This window comes from Pituophis catenifer, unplaced genomic scaffold (genome assembly GCF_029215685.1).
Source record: "Pituophis catenifer annectens isolate HBS135680 unplaced genomic scaffold, rPitCat1.0.hap2 SCAF_1, whole genome shotgun sequence".
Lineage (NCBI taxonomy): Eukaryota > Metazoa > Chordata > Lepidosauria > Squamata > Colubridae > Pituophis > Pituophis catenifer.
In genome coordinates this window covers 87,351,231-87,368,846 of record NW_027256881.1, presented here as the reverse complement: position 1 = coordinate 87,368,846, position 17,616 = coordinate 87,351,231, and the positions used below count along the sequence as shown (strand labels likewise).

The 17,616-nt window shown below is 37.4% G+C and overlaps 1 protein-coding gene across 1 annotated transcript in view; it reads right to left on the bottom strand.

The window, feature by feature from the left end:
* NHSL1 (NHS like 1) overlaps nt 1–9,756 on the bottom strand; it is a 45,402-nt gene extending 35,646 nt beyond the window's left edge. The window contains exons 1-2 of the mRNA XM_070932682.1: nt 9,631–9,756; nt 4,065–4,217 (exon numbers count right to left, since the gene is read on the bottom strand). Coding sequence (XP_070788783.1) covers nt 4,065–4,217; nt 9,631–9,688 — 211 coding nt within the window. The 5' untranslated portion in view covers nt 9,689–9,756. The remainder of the gene's footprint in view (nt 1–4,064; nt 4,218–9,630) is intronic.
* Nucleotides 9,757–17,616: the final 7,860 nt, after the last annotated feature.

The following is a 17,616-nucleotide window of genomic DNA, read 5'->3' as shown; positions in this document are numbered from 1 at the left end:
GTATATGCATTTGTTTTTATTCACTTTTTATTATCATTAGCCACCTCAGGTAATGTATTTGAGATGAACAGCCACACATATATATATATCAATTAAATAAAAGATTTTAAGCTAACTGGCATAAAGTAAAGACAGGGCTTGCATCTCCAGCATTCCAAGAAAGCACTAAAGTCATTGCCTGAATTCTTCAAATCCTGTAGGGAGGCGGAGAAAGAACATTGAATGCAATTATCACCATAAATTTGTCACCTGGTCAGAGAAGGAAACAGAGCAACAGATGGGTGAGGATTTGCAGAGATAATAAAAGAGGAAGGTTTAGGAACAAGATATGTTTCTTTAGTAGGCATGATATCTAGATTACAATGGGATCCCACTGCTGAAGCAAAAGCTTTGTCTCAAAGTTAATCATAATTTAAGTTCCTTAATAAGTATTGCCTTGCCAAATATCATCCAGAGAGAACTGAGTATTGATGATTCATGTTATGTTCTAAGCAATAAATGTTGGGAAGCATGCTTCACCCATTACGTATAGGTAAACAACAATTAACTACATTTATTTTCACAATGGAGAGGTAAGTGGGCATGACTGAGGCAATCACTCCTTATTATCTATAAATGCACAGGGTAGATATCTAAATTACTCAAAGACAAGTGGACAGGATCACCTTGAGCACTCCCTAGTGACAGCCTGTCAAAAAATATCATCTGCAAAAGACTGTTCAGTTTTGTGCCCCCCTCCCCCATTATGCCTCTTGGGTTTTCTACTTATCACATTTTTCCGTCTATAAGAAGCTCCCATGTATAGGACGTCCCCCCCCCTTTTCTTACCCAAAATTCAGAAATTAATATTTTCAGCAATCAAAGTTTCGCTCATGAGGCTAGTTTGCAGAGATAAGGTATCAGCAGTTTCGCAACTATAGTTCTGATCTCGTAAGATGCCCATTTTTAGGTAAATGTATTTAGGAAAAAGTATTGTCTTATACACGAAAAAATACGGTATGCCAACTGTTATTTTCAAATCACTTCCTTGTAATTCTCTGATTGGTAGAATGAAAAAGGGAAGTATTTAATTCTAGACATGATTTTTACTTTCAACTTGGATTTTCAGCACAGAGCAAGATTTTTCCTTTATACTACCGGTAGTCCTCGACTTACAACAGTTCATTTAGTAACCGTTCAAAGTTACAACAGAAATGAAAAAGTGACTTATGATCGTTTTTCACACTTAAGATCTTTGTAGCATCCCCATGATCACATGATCAAAATTTCAGATGCTTGGCAGTCAGTCCATACTTGGCAATCGGTCCATACACGGTTGCAGTGTCCCAGAGTCATGTGATCATCTTTTGCGACCTTCTGACAAGCAAAGTCAATGGGAAAGCCAGATTCATTTAACAACCCAGGTTACTAACTTATCAATTGCAGTGATTCACTTAACAACTATGGCAAGAAAGGTCGTAAAATGGGGGCAAAACTCACTTAACAAATTTCTCACTTAAGAGCAGAAATGTTGGGCTCAACTGTGGTCGTAAGTTGAGGACTACCTGTACTTCTACCTTTTGTTTACTGCATTAGAGTAGCTTGTCTTCAATCCTGAATAAGGAAATAAAATTCAAGCTGTGAATTTTGCTATTCAATTTTGCTGAATAGAAAATAGCAGTACATTTCTATACACAAATGTATTTTGATATTTTTCATATAAACACATATACTCCAGAGTTAGTTAAAAAGATTAACAGTTAGAAACTCCTAGCTGACCTTGCCTGATCCCAGGATCATATGAGGATGGAAGTCCACCAGATAATTCCAGAATTTTAAGAGTAGACACAGATTTGAAAAAGCATCCTGGAAGAACCTTTATAAATCCTTTCTAAGAAAACTTAACATGAAGACACCAGATGCTCATTCTGGTTTGTAGACTCTACATTTTTGTAGAGTCTATAAACCAAAGATTTTAGAATATCTTTGGAATAGCATCCAGCCCCAAAACAGAATCTTCTGATCATTTCCACCTGTAAGTTCTGGAGAAATGGGAACCCTTTAGAGGAGTCTTTGGTATGCATAGGTGCAGAAGAGAAACATGAGAGAAGTACCCATACAGGATTCAGCCTGTTTCTGTAATATGGATGCAATCTACAACCTTCTAATTAAATGTTTTTCTCCCAATACAATAAAGAGCAATAAAGAGAGTCAAACAATGTAAGTACCTGGTTTTTCCCCTTTCAAAATAGGGCAATATGATCTCATCACTTACCTTCAAAAATACATTTATAACTGGAAACTAAATCATTTTTTAGAATAGCTTATCAACCTAATTCAGTTTAAAGCTTTTATTGCATAATTGTCCTGCCACATTTACAACATTTTATGAAGGTCCAGATATTGCTGTGCTCTCATTTTTAACTATCCCATTTCCCCACCAATAAGTTTTTATTATTATTCTTTCTAGAGAAAATTTTACTGAGGAAGAAAGGTAGAATTTCTACACAATGGCTTAGGGCCTGGTTATTTACGGGACTGCCTGCTGCCGCAAATGGCCTCCACCAGCCGGTATGCCTGCTGCCGCAAACGGCCTCCCACCGGCCGGTACGCTCTCACAGAGAGGGACTCCTCCGAGTGCCATCGGCCAAACAATGTCGTCTGGTGGCCCCCAGGGGGAGAGCCTTCTCTCTGGGGGCACCTACTATCTGGAACGAGCTCCCCCCGGAGATACGGAGGATCCTGGATCTACGCACCTTCCGCCGCGCTCTTAAGACCTTTTTATTTCACCAGGCTGGTCTGGCCTAACCTTTCCCATTCTTTTTTAATGTAAATTTTAATGTACATTTTAATTTGCTCTTAACCTGGGGTTTTAAATTTGTCTTGGGCTAAATTGATTTAATTCGATTTTATTTCTGCTCTTAATTTTTGTATTTTACGTGTTTTATTCTGTGCCTGTTCACCGCCCTGAGTCCTTTGGGAGTAGGGCAGTATACAAATTAAATAAAAAAATAAAATGACAATACCTGTTCACTGTAATGTTAAAAACTCTGTATGGAAGCATTCTATTTTTCTGACCACAGTTGAAGAACAACGTATTTTCCCATCCTGCTGCACTTCGCTTGAAGCAACAGATATTCAAGCATTTCTATTCTTGTCAACCACTTTTGAAACCAACTCTTATCATGTGAGGTGAGAAATTACAGAGCCCAGAGATTTTCACTTAGGAATACATTTTCCATACTGAGATTAGGGCAGCAGTCTTTCCCAACTAAAATCTACCCTATAAAACCATATGTCATTTAACATTGAGCACTAAAACAAATTAAAAACCATTTCATCAAATATTTCTGGAAGCAAGAGGGTTAATATTTTCATATTAAATATTTGTTATTCGGTTACTAAGTTGTGCTTTTACATTAAACAATTAATTACACTATTCAAACAACTCTGCCTACAATGAACTTTTCAAACAATAGTGCCTGATATTCATGTTTTTAATATTCATGTACAAAACAAACTCTACCCAAGATATCAGCTGATTTTTTTAAAGGAACTTCAAAGTAGCAGTGAGATTTAAAAAAAAAAAATGCCACAATACAATCCAAACATGCAAAAATGGAAATAGTGCATTAAGAAAACAGTTTATCAGCTTATATTTCAGACCACCCTCGTATTTTCTTAGCAGTTACCATTCTTCTTAATTTTGTGTCAAAATAATTCAATAAATATCAGGCTATAGAAATGAACTAATCTGAACTAGTCATTTGTCATAACAAGTAATTTGTGCCATTTCTATATTCCAAATTTTTTCTCTACTGGATATTCTTAGACTGGGAATTCTCACTTCCTGGGTTTTGGGGAGGGATTAAAGGCAACATTGTGCATTAGGCTTCAAAGTGACTGTTTGGTTCCCCAAACAAATTAGTGAAAACAAACAAGTTTGGGAATGAATTTTGGAAAAACTGGAAAGTGGAAAAACTGGAAAAGTAAAGGACTTTGAAAAGATAAGTGAGCCCTTAAGGAAACAAAAGGTGGCATAGGTGTGATCTTGTTGACTGAACATGTATTTGTAAAGTTCCTACCTCTCAACACGGACTTCAGATTCAATTTGGCTTGACGATGCAGCTCCTCTACACAGGGCGGCCTGGTGGAAGGTAAAAAGACATTCTCCTGCTGATGCCAGGGAGCTGTATAATGAACTGTCCATCTACTCTCTTCATCTAGGTTGGAGACAGCTATAAAAGAGCAGAAAGACGGAGATACATTTAATGCCGTGTTAAAAACTAAAAGTTAAAAAAACGAAATCGCTTGATAAACTCGGAGAAATGAAAGGAGTAATAACAACCATTTTGATTGCTCACTCTATTTTATGTTAGAAAGGCTTTTATGTGGTTTGCTACAACATAGTCCAACAGTTCGAAAAACAGAGTAAAACAGAGTATTTTTTTATTTCCTTCTGTGTTTATGTGACTCCAACTGAAGGTAATTCCAGATATAGTTTTTTTTTAAAATGAATGCAATACAATAACATACAACAAAACACGACATCAGCACCATCAGCAGCAAGCAATAACACACTTCAAATGAAACAAAGACTTAAATAATTTCCCAAAGACCCTTTGGAAGACCCAGGATTTAACATAGTACAAGCTAAGGCCCATTCTGACCTCAGGGGATATGCATTAGGGTTGTACAACTCTAATGGAGTAGGATTGTGATTTGAAAGGAAGTGTAGCAAATTGTATTAGTGCAAGCAAAGTATTGAGGCGACCAGCATCTCTGGATGTCTTAGCATTTTGCGATCCTTCCCAGATTGTCTCTGCATATCCGTGCATGCAGAGTCATTTGCCTCCCTTGGCAAGGAAGATATAACTCAGGACAGAGGTAAAAAAAACCTTCTGGAATAGCTTGCTAAAATATTAGAGGAGAGTTTTCAGAATTGTTCTGCCTGACCAAAGAATTCCACAAACAGAAAGAAGGCTCGGACCCAGGCTCTCATTTATATAAGTTTCTCATTTACATAAATTCATGAAAGGAGTAGACAAAGTCAACCTCAGAGGACAAAAGCACAAAAGCAAAAGGAATCTCTTGGGACCCAAGCCACTTAGATAGAACTTTATGATTAAAAACCAGCCCTGAGTGATATAAAAAAAAATACCCATTTATTTATTTAGTTCCACCTTTCGTCACTAAAAAGAATGACAATACTTGCACAAATAACTTCGGAAACAGTGTATATAACAACGTGGGACACCCTTCTATTGTATCCCACCTTGTCTGACTTTTACAAGTTGCTTAAAACTTCCAGAGGGCATTTGAATTGATTCTATCTTTGGGTATAATTTGGCTGTTCATTTCATTTTATTCTACACTTTTACTGGGTTTGTAGAGTATTCATTTGTATACTTTTATTGTATAAAGTGTCTTGGGTGTTTTATATTGTAAACTGAAAGCTCCCTAAGGATTAAGTGTTTATAAATGTAATTAAATAATTACAAAATGATTCAAAAGAATGACATATTCCACGGGCAGATGAATGTAATTTTAAAACAGGCAGGAAAAAAAAAACACTTTAGCTTGCCTTAAAAGGTCTGTAAAGAACAGCTTGTTTGAGGTCTAAATCAGGGGTCTCCAGCCTTGGCAACTTTAAGACTTGCGGACTTCAACTCAGTAGTGAAATCCAAATTTTTTTACTACTGGTTCTGTGGGCGTGGCTTAGTGGCCGTGGCAGGGGAAGGATACTGCAAAATCCCATTCCCTCCCTACTCCTGGGAGAAAGATACTGCAAAATCTCCATTCCCACCCCAATCTGGGACCAGCCAGAGGTGGTATTTGCGGTTCTCCAAACTACTCAAAATTTCTGTTACCGGTTCTCCAGAACCTGTCAGAACCTTCTGGATTTCACCCCTGCTTCAACTCCCAGCAAAGCTGGCTGAGCAACTCTTGAGAGTTGAAGTCCACAAGTCTTAAAGTTGCCAAGGTTGGAGACCCCTGGTCTAAATGAAACTCAAAGGAGACTTTCCCAAACTAAGGTCTCCTTTGAGTTAGAAGTTTGCCTGCCTCACCTCAACAATCTCCTAAAAGTGTGAGACATGTAGCAGTGTTTCCAATATTGAACACAGCAAGCAGACAGAGAATTAAATAGATAATTAAATCCTCCAGCTAATCTGTTCCCACAATGCTCAAGTGTGCTGGAAACAATATTTGCACTTCCGTCTAGAAAATGCTGGTGGAGCAGTTCTAAATGTAAGAGTTTCTGTGCTGTGAAAGGCTGCTGGATCCAAGGACCCAAGACAGAAATACTTCAATGATTAATTTTCCCAATGTGGAATTGGAGGGGGTGAAGGCAGACATTTTTCTAATTAGAACAGGCAGATGAAGAAATGGGAACAGAAACTTCAGGAGAATGGATTGGGAGTCAAAGCAACTGCATCCTTTTCTACATCTCAATACGTAGTTAATTTACCTCTTCCTCCCCCCCAAAAAAAGTTCTGTACAGCCCATAGTTACTAGAACTCAGCCTATATGACTGCCAGGTAGAACCAGGAAAACAAAGCACAAATGATATTTCCATCTAAGCTTGCCACAGAAACAGAACCTCGCCAATGGAGATGGATTGCATAAAGCGCTTATAGAAAGGGACAGCATGATCAAATAAGACCAAATAAGAAACTACAGGTGACCCTCGATTTACAACCATTTGTTTACAACAGTACTTTAAAAAGAGGCTTATGATTATTCATTATACTAATGACTGTCAGATTCCCAAATGTGATTAAAAAAAAAATGGATGCTTGGCAACAGCATGCATTTATGACGGCTGTACCAACCTGGGGCTATGATCACTATTTGCAATCTTCCAACAAGCAAAGTCAATGGAGAAAACCTGGTTCACTTAATGTGAATGCACAATTCACTTAACAACTGCAGTGATTTGGTTAATAATAGTTCCAAAAAGGTCGTAAAATTAGGCACAACTCACTAAATGAACTGACTTGCTTAGCAATGGAAATTCTGGTTACAATTGTGGCCATAAGTCAAGGACTACTTGTAAAAGTATATTGCTTATATAATGATTTTTATAAATGCTACATTTTCTTTGTAAATACAGTAATGAATAGATGGAATTCTGTCTTCATATGGTCTTTACATAAGATGAGTTCTGGAATTCCTTGTCTCCTTGGATGACACTATGGTGTTTTGCACAAGTGCTTTCTTTATCTTCATGGTTTGCTAAAATAGAGGAACCCAACTCCAGGCCTGTACATGTCTACTAAAAAAAAATGTAGGTATGCCCTTCACAAAGATCCAAAAGTTGATATAAATTGTAGTTTTGTGAAGGAGTTATTAGATGAGGGTGTGTGTGTGTGTGTGTGTGTGTGTGTGTGTGTGTGCATTCAAATAAGTGAATAAAATTTTATAAAGTGTTAAAATCAATACCCTCAAAATCAGGAAAGCGTTGATACTTGGATGGTATTGTCTATGGCAGTGTTGGCAAACCTTTTCGGCATGGAGTGCCGAAACGGGAGCACGTGCGCATGTGTGGAGGAGCACGGGAAACCAGAAGAGCAGCTCCCCGGCGTGCCTATGTGGGAGCACCGGAAACTGGAAGAACAGCTCCCCAGCGCGCATGTGCGCACTGGGAAGCTGAGCTTCCGGTTTCCGGCACGCACATGCATGTCGGTCACCTGGTCTTCTGGTTTCTGGTGCACATGTGTGCGCAAAGACCAGCTGTGCATGTGTGCCAGAACCCGGAAGAGCAATGGGCGATGGCTGGCGTGTCCGGAGAGATGGCTCTGCGTGCCACTTCCAGCATGCGTGCCATAGGTTCGCCATCATGGGTCTATGAACAATCATCCAGTCGTCCATCAGTCATCCAGATCCTAGTTGTCCCAAAGGTGACGTCTTTGAAGACATTTCGCTTCTTATCCAAAAACTGAAAAAGCTTCTTGGATGAGAAGCAAAACATCTTCAAAGAACAAGAAAGTCTACTTGCCTCTTGAAAAAGCAGCACTTTTGGGTTGGATGGTATTCCTCTTAAGAGATGCAAAACTCAGCAGCCATCTTTTATTGGATTTTATTAACAAAGCACAAACTGCTATGTAACTACAGGTAGTCCTTGACTTACAACAGTTTATTTAGTGAAATTTACCAGAGGGTTGAAAAAAGTGACTTATGACAATTTTTCACACTTATGACTGTTGCAGCATCCCCATGGTCACGTGATCAAAATTCAGAATGCATGACAACTGGTTCATATTTATGACGGTTGCAGTGTCCTGGGGTTATGTGATCACCTTTTGTGACCTTCTGAAAAGCAAAATCAATGGGGGAAACCAGATTTGCTTAACAACCATGTTCTAACTTAACAACTGCAATGATTCGCTTAACAACAGTGACAAGAAAGGTCATCAAATTGAGCCAAACTTGCCTAACAAATGTCTCATTTAGCAATACAAATTTTGGCCTCAGTTGTGGTTGTAAGTTGACGACTATCTGTTTTAATGGAATATGTGCTGAGAAGTTATGTAGGAAAGTAACAACACCATTAGTGGGAAACTTGTCTGCATTTTTAATTAACCAACTGGGATAAATGACCTTACAGGAAAAAGCCCTCCACTTCAGTGCGGCTACAGTATTTTGGCCAGCCTATGAATACGACCGGTTTGCCCTTAGAGTTTTCCATGCACATCTTACTAATGGGAGTCAGCAAGATCTGCTTGAGGAATTCTAAGGTCATCCTCATTTATTACACCATATATTACAAGGACCATCTCATGCAGCCAGGTAGATCATGCTGACACAATGCTTGACTGCCTTCTTAAGCCTTGCTAAAGAAACCCCAGCCCTGCCCCCCCCCCCCAAAAAAAATAATGAACAGAAAGATGAGCCATCTACCTGACACTTCAATCACTTTCAATCTTTACTTATAATGAAGAATGGATGAAACAACGGTGAGGGAGAAAACAAGTTGGAGAGAAAATCACAGGTGCTGAATACAGAATTAAACTAGGCTTGCCACACAAATGCTGAGAGCAGGACTATTGCCACCAAGTTTCCTTTTGAGTTAAATGCAGAGTAGCTTTGTTATATCTATATCTATATATCTATGCACACTATTAGCAAGTTAAAACAATTTGTGATCTTAAATAAGGGCTGCTTGAACATCAGGTTAAACTGAAACCCTTGAAATACCTGTGACAACTTTGGAGAGAGCAACAAAACAAAGCAAAGGGGTCCTGCATTAGTTTTGCACGAGCATGGTGCTGTAAGGACTATACAAGTCTTCAGCTGGTTAAACATCTCTATACAATCGCCTCTTGCCTGTATCAAGTTTCTTTCAAGATTACCATTGCTGGGTTGCATCAAAAAGCGTTTCTCCCTTTCTCCGTGGGTAATTCAGGCACACAAAAGAAAAACGAGGAAGCCGCAATTCAAAACTTTACAAGCTCAACAAAAGCTAGGGCAGGTGCTTAGGGCACCGTTTAATAAGCTGCCTCCACACAATTATCAAAGCACAGTAAACTAAACAATGCTATGTACAGTTGGAGAAATAAGAGCAGGTTATGCAATGTTTTCGTAATGCTTCTGCCAAAAATCTAAACAGATTTTTTTTTTAAAAAAAACCAAAACACCATGCCTACTTACTCTTTTTCTTGAAAAACTGTATTAAGGCTTTGAGCTTTGTGTTGATAAGCACTCCCATTTCAGTAGGGAATGCCTTGCTCACTCCAGGTTTCCATAGAGAGCGAGAGGTATCGTGCAGAAACTAAATTCCAGCGCTTTCCCAACAGTTCTTACAATTTCTGCTAACTTTGTTCATCCTTACGCCACCCCTCTTTTCCTCGTTTTCTTCTTTTAAAAAGCAAGCTCCCCGTTGCAGTGAAACGTCCTACCAATTAGAAACCATTAACAGCCCTTGAACCTGAAAGCCTCCATCGGAAACATAATGCTGTGCCTGCAACAGCCAGTTACAATGTGAGGAGAAGGTGGGGGCAAGGGGAGCCAATCTTTGTTCATGTTTGCATGGAAGCAAGATGGAGATTTCTGCTTCAATGCTCATTCATAGATTCTCCCTTTCTCCCCCACCCCTCCCACCCCCACTTCTCTTAGTAAACCAAGAGTTCTTCTTTCCCCTGCAGATTGTACTTTACAAAGATGAGTACAATAAATGTACATCGTCCCCCCTGGCATTGCCTTAATGGGATCTTCAAAATCTTTTACAGGACAGAATACTGTATGAGGTAGATGCTTTAATGGGCATCTTTTCTCATCCTAGCCTATTGTGAATAGGATTTTTTTTTTATTGCCTGGGACAATAAGATACACAGTTTTTTTTTTTCCCCTAAACCCATCGTTTTCTTTTCCTACCAAGGATTGTCTTTATAGTCAGCATGATTCCAGCACTGCTATAAAATTCCTATAGACCTGTTTTGTGTGTCTGTGTGTAAATCATAAAGTGTCTTTCCTTTCGGCTGCTTCTAAAATGATTTTCCTTTAAATCATTCTGCCAATTTCTATTATACCCAAGTGTGTATAATAAACACCACTGTACAGTTTATCTTTCCATTCATTCATTCATTGACTCACTCACAGGATTTGTTAAAACTAACTTACGGTTTACAATTCCCACTTAGGTAAAATTTCTATCTAAAATGTCTTAAACAATATTGGTAAGTGAAGGATTTTTAAAGTGAAAGCATCATCTCTTTTGTGTCTTTGGAAGCAATTCACAATTTTTGCAGAGAACAATGCTAAGCACGCTATTAATGTGCTCAGTGGGGCATGCCTGTAGCACAATGCTGAGGCTCAAGAAGTCAGACTGCCCTTTCAAAGAAAGACCAAGCAATGCCTTAGCTTGACACTGAAAGGAATTCTCATTTCCCCAAAGAAACACCAACAGCAGGGGCCATCTCAGTCCTTTCCATAGACTCAGATTGGAATACCATATGCGTTAATAGTTTTCCCCTTTAACACTTCAACCAACTTTGTTTCATCACAGCAATGTAAATGGGTAGACAATGCATGTGTCCCTGATTACCGTAATAACTTCTCTTAAAAGTTGCATCAGCGTGTACCAGAATAAAAACAATAAGCAGTGCAAAGGCTTATATCCATCTTAATATGGAGGCAACTAGTACAAGACTGACAGAATAATGAAAGTATTATTGAATTATGCACTTTTAATATTCAATGTTGATCAATGAAGAAAGATGAATTTGCTGAGAAATTTCAGGCTTAACTCTTTTGAATTTAATTTTCCATAGTAAAATAATTCTTGTTGAGTAGTTTTCTCTCTATAATAAAATGCTACTGTGAAGCACTCAACGAAGCTTGAATATTTGCAAAATCACAGGTAGAAATGAAAATAATGTAAAGTAAGTAGAGCATGTATCAAATTGATGACTACAATTCATCTGGTGGGCATGAACACAATACATATTTCAATGTCCAATCTTCAGTGGGTTAACTCTTAGAATAGTTAACTGTTTAATGACCAAAGTTACAACAGTTCCCCAAAAATTACTTACAATCTGTTTCAAAGTTAGGACAGCCCCCCACCACACACACACATACACACACACACACACACTGTGGTCATGGCATTGCATTTTGGGCACTTGGCAACTGGCTTAGTTTTACAGCCATCTGCAATGTCCCATGGTCATATGCCTGTGATTCACATTTTTTTTGCCAGTATCTGATGTTTACCTCCGATTTTGAGCAAAAAAGGTCTATTAGGAAAGCTGTGCTTAATTGCCAAGCGCTGGGGAAATCAGGAGTTTCAGGCGATTCAAATGAGTATAAAGATTTATTGCAAGCTAAAGCTCTCTACAAGAATCTGAGCTACCAGCAGTCAAAGCAAATTGGTGGTAGATAAGAGTCAAAGGTATTCAAGATGGGCTGGACTTAAATCTCTTGTAGTCACACAGGGACTCATGACTGATGAACTGTTTGACTCCTCCCTCAGGTTCAGTCTGATCATCTCCTACCAATGACTATGTGATTTGCTTAACAACCACTGTAAAAATTGTCATAAAATTGGGTCCAACTCAACTTATTATCACAATGACTTATGATGGAAATTCTGGCCCCAATTGTGCTAGTAAGTAAAGGACCACCTGTATTATATATGATGAAGGACAGGGAAGATTCAATTTTCACTCCACCATGAAGATGACCTTGGATAAGTCACCATTTCCCAATGCAACCTACTTTACAACAGGAAACAGAATTTATGTTCATGATTGGGAATTCTTTGAAGGATGGGTATAATATAAAGTTAATAACAAAAAATGCAGGCTAATGGAGATTTGAATAATGTTTGGGCATGTTAAAATATAATACATAAATTTTAAGGGCTTTAAAGGATAATTCTTTCACAGTACCATTAGAATAAATCTGGTAGCAGTTATTCAAACCAATGCACTTCAAAAGGCATAAGCTCTGGTGAGCTACAGCTCACTTTATCAGATGCTTAGTGTGCTACCATAGAGCACTATGGTAGCAGTGGCTTGATTAAACAGTAGCAACCAGAGATTAACATGGCTTGCCTCTAAGAACACTTTTTCATTTAATGTACTAAACGCATTTGTTATATGTATAGACTATAGAGCAGTGATGGCTAACCTTTTTGCCATCATGTGCCAAAAGTGGGGCGAGCGGGGAGCTTGCGGGTGCGTGTGCCCTCATCCATAATTCAATGCACCCCACCCTCCCACACATGCGCACGTGACCCCCCCACACTTCCCCCTGCTTTTGGCACGCAATGGCACGGTGGGCTCAGTAGGCCCGTTTTTTCCACCTCCCCAGGCTCCAGAGGCTTTCTAGGAGCCTGGGGAGGGCAAAAACAGCTTTCCCCATCCCCTCGGAGGCCGGAAACAGCCAGTTTCTTGACTTCTGGTGGGACCGGAAGGCCTGAAAATCAGTTGGCCGGTGCGCACATGCGCCCTGGAGATGAGCTAGGGAACACTCGCCAATATGGCTCAGCGTGCCACCTGTGGCACCCGTGCCACAGGTTCGCCATCACGGCTATAGAGTGTTAAACCAGTGTTTTGGTAGAGAAAACATATGTACCCTATATCATGACAAATATACTAAGCTACAAGCATTGCCAAATGAGGTGTCACAAAAAAAACCCCCATATATTTCAGTTGCTACATACTTGGTTGTTTTCCAATTCAAACTTCTACAAGAACTAATAATAAATAATTTATAAGTTATGAGGCTTTTTTTTTTTTTCCCTTTTCAAACCATCTAGACTTAGCCAACCCCCGGCATTATCCCTCAGAACAAAAGTGAGTACTTGTCACAAAACCTCTCCCAAGAAGCAATGAATTTAGCTGCCCTCCCATCATGAATTGAACTCTACTCACAATAGTCTCTTTCAACTAGGCAGCCTCAGCCTTCATGCATCTTAATACTGCCTTGGCTCCTAAGAAGTGATAATTAATTAAACTGGGGATCTGGAGAAGAATCAGAAAGTAAGTCACATTTTTCCTTAAAACAGCTGTTAAAAACAAAAACAAAAGCCCAACAACCTGTGCACCATATAAGCCAAAGCAAGAGCCACAGATAAAACATCTTTGCAAAGAAGATTATAAAGTAGGTAACTGCTTAGAAGAAATTCATGGCAGCTTCTTCAGGAGATCAGAAATCCTGAGAAGGAGATTGGCAGACTGACAATAAAATGGGATTATGATGAGAGACAAAGAAAGTAAAAGGAGAACTTCTTATAATTATCTTATTTTACCATAAATAATAACACTTTCCACACACAGGTTTTAATTTAGTATTCTTGATTACTGATTCATTTTCTCTACCATCGCAGACTATAAGTATAAGCACATCAGAATAAGATATTTATAACTAGTGTAGTGTAGTGTAGTATAGTATAATTATATTATATAATAAATAGAGAGTAAGATACTAGTATTTGTGAATTGTATGGCCAATTCACATTGATGAAACAAAGGAAAAGTATGGGGGGGAACGGGACGAGGACACTGAGGAATGAAAATAGTAATTTCCTTGACCAGAACTTCTGTAATATGAAAAAGGACAGAAATAATTTACTCCAACATTCACCATTTAACTCTCTGCAGAACAGTATAGTCCCCTTAAAATGATATGTCAAAGATAGTCTCATATCCATCCTCACCTAAATGACACACACAGAATACCAAAAGTAAATGCATCGTGTGCCAAATTTTTAACAATTTAGTAAAATACTCATAGTTACATAGAAATATTTCGAGGTCTGTGGTGCTGATATGTAAACTTATGCCTCAAGAGTCAAAATTATAATTTCCATAAATCAAAACATGCATGTCAAATTCAGGAATTATGAGACATATAATCCCAAAACCATGGTTACAATACTTTTATACTATGACTCAGCACAGAGGGTTTTACATGAATTCAACTTCAAAGAATAAATTATAGAATTGTCATAAATGTTATCTTCCAAAACCAGGCTCCATGGCCTGTTTCAAATTTTCAGTTCTGTATTTAAATCTGAAAGTTGGTTCCAATGTATTCTGTAAGCATTACAACAAATAATTTCATAAATCACCAATATTTAAAAAGAAGTTTAAAATATACACAAAATATATTAATAAAATACTTCATAATATAGCCAACTAATTAGTATGCAGGTCAGCAGCAGATAGAACAGCTACATATATTTCTACTGTAATCTACTGTAAGGTCAAGGAAGACATGACCCTAAAAAAAGAAAATGAGATTAAAGTGTAAACAGTCAATATTACAATCAATACAAATAAATTAGCAACCCCCTCAGGAAATCTCAACGAATAGGAGCTCCAGACTGTAAACTTATCATGTGTCTATGCAAAAAACCTTGATGCTCCTCTATCTACATTCAGAACTTCTGAACAACAAAGAATCAAAGTCCTCAACTCCTTAATGTCTGTCTAGGAACTTCATTCTGTACCACCAGTATGTATCTATAAAAGGGAATATATAAAAAGATTTGGACGCCATCTATCTCCCTCATAGAGCGACCATAGGCAGTGGTTGTTTTTGCAAAAATAAAAGAGAAAGTAAAATTTAAGAATTTTAAATTATTTTAACTCAAAATTATTTTGAAGAAATTAATGTAGACAAAACAAATATGACATACATATGGATCTTAATATACATTAATTTCCACATTTGTTGAAAAAAATATTGTTTTTACATAGCTCCTTCTACAAAGACACGGAATACATTCTAAACTAAAACGTTAATAAATAATGTACTATATCTTTGAAGAGATAGAAGTGCTGCACAAAAGCCTTTATTTTTCAGTGCAATAAATTCCTCCAAGTTTAAATAGCAACAAATCAGTTCTGCTTCTAGTTACCATTGATAGCTCAATGCTATTTCTGAATTTGCTTAATTATTTAAATATACTGTGGGTTACCTTCTGATCAGTGCTCTGCTTATTTACTCAGTACTTTGTTGCAAGCTTGCTGGCACTTACTTAGTACATTTACTTTAGCTGATTGCACAGTCTAAGAGGTACCAACTTCTACACAGAACTGTTATCTTAATCATTAACCTAGAGTTGACAGCTAAAAATGAAAATTAACTATTTTCTATGGCCCTAGGCAAGCTTGTTCTGGAATTGAAAAATAGCAATGTAAACCACTTACACTGCCAAGAACATTCAGCTAAGGTGCTCAAGAAATTTTTTTAAAGAGTTTGATCATTTAAAAAATTGTTAAGTGTCTTGACAATCAAAACTAAAAATATTAGATCAGATCCATCTTTTGGTCAACTGATTTATCTTTTCCTTGAGAACACTAACTATTTGAAAATTGATCATTTTCTAATTTAACAAAATGGCCTTCCCCATAATACATTTGTTTTAATTGCACTATGAATCTGTCACAGGCCATTTCCAGAACAGAATATCATCACCCTAATTCCAGTAAACTAAATCAGAAGAGAACCAGCTTGATGTAGTGATTAAGGTTTCAAACTAGGAGACTGGGAGTTCTAGTTCTACCTTAGACACAAAGTTGGCTGGGTGACCTTGGCCAGTCACTCTCTTTCTAGGAAGCAGAAAGTGTCTCTGGTGGTCAGTGTTTAAAGTTTTATTAGTCAGATAAAATGAGATTAAATATTTCATGAATATTATCATATGAGAATGGAAGCGATGGTAAATCAATGTAACACTTTTTACAAAGACAGCTATGGAATTTTGAAATATATGCTATAAAGATGTTTTTTGCTCAAGAAGAAAGATTTTTAAGGACATTGAAAAGAAGCTAACATATGGGTAACCTGTTATAGTCATTTTCTGTAGGGAAAAAAATCAGAACAGATGGTAATGATGGGCGAAGCATAATTAGCTACTTCCCAAAACAGTACAACAGATTTACAAAATCTGGAAAAAAGGTAAAATGCTGCCATCTGTAGGCAACCAATAATTACTGATCCCTTTTCAAATATCACAGCCATTTAAAACACCCCTACCTGATAGGTGAAAAAGGGAAGCTATGTAAGTTTTCTTGTACACAATATTCTTTTTAAGCTCAGAACAATTCAGCCTATTCCTATTCTTGCTAGGTTTTATTTAAAAAAGCTATATTAGTATGGAGCTGGCAGACCACCAGAGCTTAACTCCTGATCACGTGTAAATGTCCATGTTGACTTTCTGTCTCCTATCCAAGCACTAATTAGATCTATCTTGCTTTTTTTTTTCTTCAGCAGACTAAGCTAGTATTTTTTCTTCTTCCTTTTTAAAAAACAAATAGTTTTGAGAAAACAACAAGAGAGAACATTAAAAAATAATAGCGGTATAATATAGATAAGCTAAAGATTTAAACATATCATGAAGATTTTAGCTTTTTTAAATATTACCAATTAGTTGTGAATGGCTATGAATATTACATATGTAATAGTTATGAATATTACATGTACTATAATCACATTAAATATTACATTCTAAGTATAAAAAGCATGGTCAACCAAATATAAATCACTGAATGGAATTGTGTACTGTAATGAGTTCAGTCCATATTACTAAAATTCTATTTTGATTTAAGAATCTCATAAAATTAAAATGCAGATTCCATGGATAGATAAATCCAAATTTTTGAGAACCAGTGTTTTCATTAAACTATCAACACTAACTTCTTTCCCTAAGCTTCGGCTACTCAGAGCTATTTATTTATTGTAAACTGTTTATTATTAATATTATATACCCAGCAATGTGAAATCACAGCTGCCAGCTCTTTAGCTGATATTGGCCTTCATATGCATTGAGTTCTTCTGAAGAACCTAAAATGTTGTAATGCTGACCTATATATGTAGGGATCCAAGCATGTGTGGCCTTTTGTAATGGACAGATGGAAATTTTGTCAATGTTCAGATTTTTCTAAGTGAGATCCAGGACTTTTTGGTATGGTACTCAATGTGCTGCTAACCACTGGGACTATCATCTCTGGTTTATGGCACTATCCTTAAATTTTGATTTTCATTTTGAATTGTTTAGTGGTTCTTGACCTCATCAACATCCAATTAGACTATCACGACATATTTTATATGGGGCTAACTTTAAAGACCATCCGAAACTTCAGTTAGTACAAAATGCAATAGCCCCAGAGCAGGGGTGGGTTTCTA